At 34.8% G+C, this 5765-nt stretch overlaps 1 protein-coding gene across 1 annotated transcript; it reads right to left on the reverse strand.

Annotated features, from left to right (window-relative positions):
- Window positions 1-3086: 3086 nt before the first annotated feature.
- Window positions 3087-5555, reverse strand: LOC122031331 (zinc finger MYM-type protein 1-like). The gene has a single exon (XM_042590457.1). The coding sequence runs from the start codon at window positions 5553-5555 to the stop codon at window positions 3087-3089; it is 2469 nt and encodes an 822-aa protein (XP_042446391.1).
- Between the last annotated feature and the right edge of the window lie 210 nt (window positions 5556-5765).

Below are 5765 nucleotides of genomic sequence, written 5' to 3' on the forward strand. Positions count from 1 at the left end.
CCGAATTCATATCATTGCATATCAATATCATGCGAGGTATCATAAGTATACGACATACAAGGGTATCATATTCATAGTCATATCATAATATCACGTGACATAATATCTAATCATCAGATAATTCAAGCACATATGTAGGCAATGCATCATGAATTTGAAAACTTATACTTATAAGTACTTGAAATTCATATCATTATTAGAGGGGATCCCGGTTTGTACCACATACATAATGCGCGCGCTTCTTAAGTAGGTCCAAGGTAGCAAGTCTTTGAACCCTACCATACATACATATTAGGTCCGAGTCTTACTCCATCGACCTAGGGCATTCAGAAGCCCATTTCTGACGAGGCCCGAGTCTTATTCCATCGACCCCGGGGCGTTTACGGAGCCCACCCTTGGTACAAACCATACAAAAATAATTTATCATGCATAACTATCATATCATATCCCTAACAATCTTTCATGCATTTTATTTTTTTATTTCTTTTCATTATGTATAGCATTTCCTATGCTATCACATATCATGGCATTTACATAACATAAATTTCATTCTTTTCTCATTATGTATAGCATTTCTTATGCTAACACATATCATGGCATATACATAACATAAATTTCATTCTTTTCTCATTATGTATAGCATTTCCTATGCTATCACATATCATGACATATACATAACATAAATTTCATTCTTTTCTCATTATGTATAGCATTTCCTATGCTATCACATATCATGACATATACATAACATAAATTTCATTCTTTTCTCATTATGTATAGCATTTCCTATGCTATCACATATCATGGTATAGAAAATCTATCATGTAGTGTAGACTTAGTTACACCTCACTAGATTTCGAAGCTCTTCTTAACCGAATTTTCTCAAACTTGTTTCTAGGTTTTAAAATCCTCATAAAATCTGAAAATATATATAAAGCCTTGTACCACAGGTGAGGGGAAGCTTACCTTCTTCGCTTAAGTTTCCTAGAGTTGAGAACTTGCTTGGACCTTTCTTCCTTGCTTGCTTTGCTCGGCACCAATGGAGGAGAGGAGTGGCTAAGTCTTTTGGTGGAGAGGAGGAGGAGGAAGAGGCTTCTCTTCCTCTTGTGTTGCTCGGCAACAACAAGAGAGAAAGAGGGAGAGAGTGAAGAGGAAGAAGAGGTTCTTCCTCTTGTGTTGCTCGGCAACAAGAAGAAGAAGAGAGAGGGAGGGAGAGGGTTTTCGGCACCCAAGGGAGGAGAGGAGGAAAGTGAGTGAGGATGAAGTTGAAGTCACCCCTCCATGCCTATTTATACTAAAATGAGGGGAGGAAACTTGTCTTGATTCATCCTCCTTATTTACTTCTCTTCTTAATGTTAAGAATATTCTAGAGAAGATGCTTCTTGAGTTCTCCCTTAATTTCTCTCTTTTCTTTCCTTTAATTAAAATTCCTATCTCTCCTCTTACAATATCCTCTCCTATCCCACTTGGTTAACACATGCATGTATCCACAAGAGAACCAAGGATCAAAACTTGGTTATGTATATTTTTACTTCTTTTTACTCCCTTTTCCTTTTTAGTAAAAATAATCCTTTCTTATTCTTAACTACTTAGTCCTCTCTCTCCTTATCAATAATTCTCCTATCCCCTTTGGTATCCTATACATGTTCCTTACAAGAGATGCAAGGTTCAATCTCTCTTCTAACGTTTTATTTTCTTTTGTACATAATAATTCATATATTACCCTATTATGCATTATGCATAAATATTTCATACATGTATTCATATTTCTTCCTTTTGTCTACATTAATTCCATACATTATAAATCATGCATAGATGATTTATATTCTCAACTTTATTTTCTTTCATAATCATCTAAATCCATCTTAATATTTAACTTAGAATATTTACACCTTCTTTTCATTCGTACTCTCATTATCCTTACTTTCTTATCTAGGCTTTCTAGGGGTGTTACATTGCAGGTGGATCTGATCATGTTCTCCTCTTTATTGCGCGGAATATAGATCTGGGAGAGGACGAACCGTTGCTCCACGACTCGGGGGTGGAAGATCGAGTGGCGCGACAGGAGGTGGATAGTCGCGCCTTCTTGGAGGTTACGGAGGATGCGCGACAAAGGTTTGTGTGCATCGTCACCAGCCCAGGCGGATCCTTCGTCACCAAGCAGGTATTTTTTGATTGAATCGATTTAGGGAGGGTTTCCTCTCTAGTGTTCAGCAAATCCAATTTTGGCTACTGTCACAGCATAAACTTTGGGGCTTTTCTTTGAAGCTTGTCTTCCTTTGCCCCTTTTTTCCCTTTCATGTGGGGCGATACCTTGATTACAATCGAATGATTGCAGCTTTCCTTGGAAGGTAATCCTGTGCTTAGTTGTTCAGAATATCTGCTTAATCATTTTCTCTGCTAGTAAATACTAAAGGAAAAAAAGGTTCTCGGCTGCTATTCAGCTATGGCGAGGGAAAGTTCATTTGTGAGGGTTGTACATGAACGCTCTAGGGTTTATGCATGATGGTTTTCATCATAAGGATAATTTTGTTTTAACAGTACACTCCATGAACAGACTTTGTTTGACCTCTAAGTTCTTAAACTACACTAGTCTAACTTGATGCTTAATCATGGATGATAACCTATTTATTCTTTTGTTTGTTAGGTGATGAAAGGATTATGTAAGAACCTATGTGGTGACTTCAATGATTTGTTATGCCTTTTTATATTGTGAATTTGACATTATATTAGGTGCAGTATACTGGATTAATCATAGAACAATCAACTTATTGTTTTGTTGTACAGACGTGCATTAAACTGATGGTATGGTAGAATTCACTCAACTTCACAATGCAGCAAGGCACTCAAGTCTTTGGTGGCAATCTAGATATGCCATCTTAAATTTCCTTCTGTTTCTCTCGTGTCGTATTCAATCTTATAATGGATGAGTCATCTATTCAATGGCGTAGCCAAAGTCTTCAAATGCCCTGGGCTAAATTACGACCATAATAAAACATACATGTATACTAAACATTTAACAAACATATAACATTTATATTCCAATATCCTTTTACATAGTTCAAATTTCATACAAAATACTTCATCTACTTAAGCTGTGCTCGACGAGATTTTAGAGTATAAAACTCATCTATTACTGATTCCAAGTCTATTTTCTCAGACAATTGTCGTTCTATGTAGAGAATCATGCAATCAGAAAGTAAATCATCATCCATCTTGTTGCGACGTGCTGTTTTGAGAAATTTCATGGATGAAAAGGCTCTCTCTACTGTTGCAGTTGATACAGGAAGAGTCAAGACAAGTCGAATCAATCTCTGAATCATAACATAACTCTCAGCCTTTTTAGTCACAATCATTTCTCTATATAATGCAGAAAGAGTAAAAATTTGTTGAAACTCATGATCACAAACTATGTCAAGTTGATAGTGTTCTAATTCAACTCTCAAAGCATGAATTTCTTGTTGAGTAAAATCAGCCGGATAAAATTTTGATGCAAGCTTGCAAATATCGCCCATATTAAATTTTTTAAATGAATCTGTAGGATCCAAAGCTGAACAAAGAGCAAGAAGTTCCATTGTCGCCTCACTGAATCTACAATTTAGTTCCATCACTTGAAAATCTATTGCAGCATTAAAAATATCATAGTGATAATGATGCTCAACTGTAACATGATCCCGTTGTTGACAATAACGATTAACTTTATAACCACAGCTCATATCAGGCATCTCAATATTATGTCGTTCACCAAAAATCTTTACTTTCACAAAAAATTCATCCCAACCATCTTCTCTAAATTTTAAAAGGATGACTTTTGTAGTTGAGACAAATTTTAAAGCATTCACAATGTCTTGTGATTTATTTTGTAGAGCTTGACAAAGAATGTCAGTGGTTTCTAAGATCTTTTCCATAAAAAACAACACAAATATAAATTCAAAACTCATAATCATGTTGCATAAACCACAAGCTTCCCCACGTATTGTACCATTTGGCCCATTTTCACTGAGATTTCCAAGGATCTTACAAGTTGCTGCATACATGTCTATCAAGTTCCTAACAGAATCATAATGAGAACTCCAACGAGTAGCACCAGGTCTATGCAATGTACCAATTTGATTAGCTCCTGTACCAGATTCACACTCACCAATAGCCAACATATATGCAATCTCTTCTTGTTGAGCAGATTGTAAATCACTAAGACGTTTAGGAGACGAGGTGACAAAGTTTACAATGGAAGTCAAATAAGAAAAGAATTGCCAAATAGAAGGCACATCCTTAGCAGCTGCAACCAATGTTAACTGTAAACGATGAGCAAAACAATGTACATAATAGGCATATGGACAGTCTCTAAGAAATAATGCTTGAAGCCCATTCCATTCACCACGCATATTACTTGCACCATCATACCCTTGTCCTCTCATGTTGTGGATTTGAATATTGTGTTGAACAAAGATGTCAGAAATTGATTTCTTAAGGTTTGCTGATGTTGTGTCCTCAACACTCACAATCTCAAAGAAACGTTCCATCAAAAATCCAGAATTATTAACAAATCTGAAAATAAGGGACATTTGCTCTTTTTTAGATTCATCTTGAGCTTCATCAACAAGAATACAAAACTTGGCATCTCCCAATTCATCTCGAATCATTGTTCTCACTTTATTAGCAAGAATATGCAATATTTCCTTTTGAATTTGCGGAGAAGTGTATTTAGCATTTTGCGGGGCATTATGTAACACAACTTTTGCAATTTCATCATTTAAATGTGCTTGAAATTTCAATAATTCAATAAAATTTCCACGATTTAAGGAACTCTCTGATTCATCATGACCTCTAAAAGAACATCCTTGAGTTGCAAGCCATAATAAACCTTCAATTGTTGCCTTTAGGCGCAACCTATTCTTTATAATTTCTTCCGTAGATTGAGCATTCAATACTTTGTCAATATTTTGTTTTGGTTTCATCAAATCCTGAACACATTTCACACATCTATTATGTGATGAAGACAATGAACCAACATGAATAAGAAATGCACATTTTTCTCCATCATTAACTCTCTTCCAACTGTTAAACCCTTCAGAAACAAGTGCAGAACGAGCCATTGGATTACTTGTATTCTCAAAAAGAAAGCATGGAAAACAATATGCTTTGTCCTTTGAAGGTGAATATTCTAGCCAAGGAAATTGTTTGAACCAAACATATTGAAATCGACGGTTTTGCTTTCCAATTTTTGTTCTTGGATACTCAATAAGTTTGGGTTGATAAGGACATGCTTTGATATATGCTCTTCTAATCTCATCCCGCTCATTAACAGAGTATTCACAAATCAATTTTCGTAATCCTGGATCTCGTTCAATAGAAGAAATATCAAATTCTTCTTCTCTTTGTTCTATTGGCCTAGATACAAAATGAGGTTGTAAATCGGAAGTAGAGGATCCAACTGTTGGTCTAAGAGGTATATCACACTGCAATTGATTATCAGATTCAGATTGATCATCTCTTTTCCCAAAAAATGACAGTAATGTTTTTAGCTTTTTATTTGAAGATTGTTGGTGTTCCATTTATAACCTAAGGAAAAAAAATAACTACAAATTAATTATTTATAACTTAAGAACAAAAAACAACTACCAATCAATTATAACAAACTCAATCATATTATTCATTTTATGATAAACTCAAACACAATAATAAATCAATTTATAATATCACAACATTCCCTAGTATTAGAATCATAATTTTCAGATAATTTAAAATTTTAAATAATTTATAAG

This window comes from Zingiber officinale, chromosome 11A, assembly GCF_018446385.1.
Source record: "Zingiber officinale cultivar Zhangliang chromosome 11A, Zo_v1.1, whole genome shotgun sequence".
NCBI classification, from domain to species: domain Eukaryota; kingdom Viridiplantae; phylum Streptophyta; class Magnoliopsida; order Zingiberales; family Zingiberaceae; genus Zingiber; species Zingiber officinale.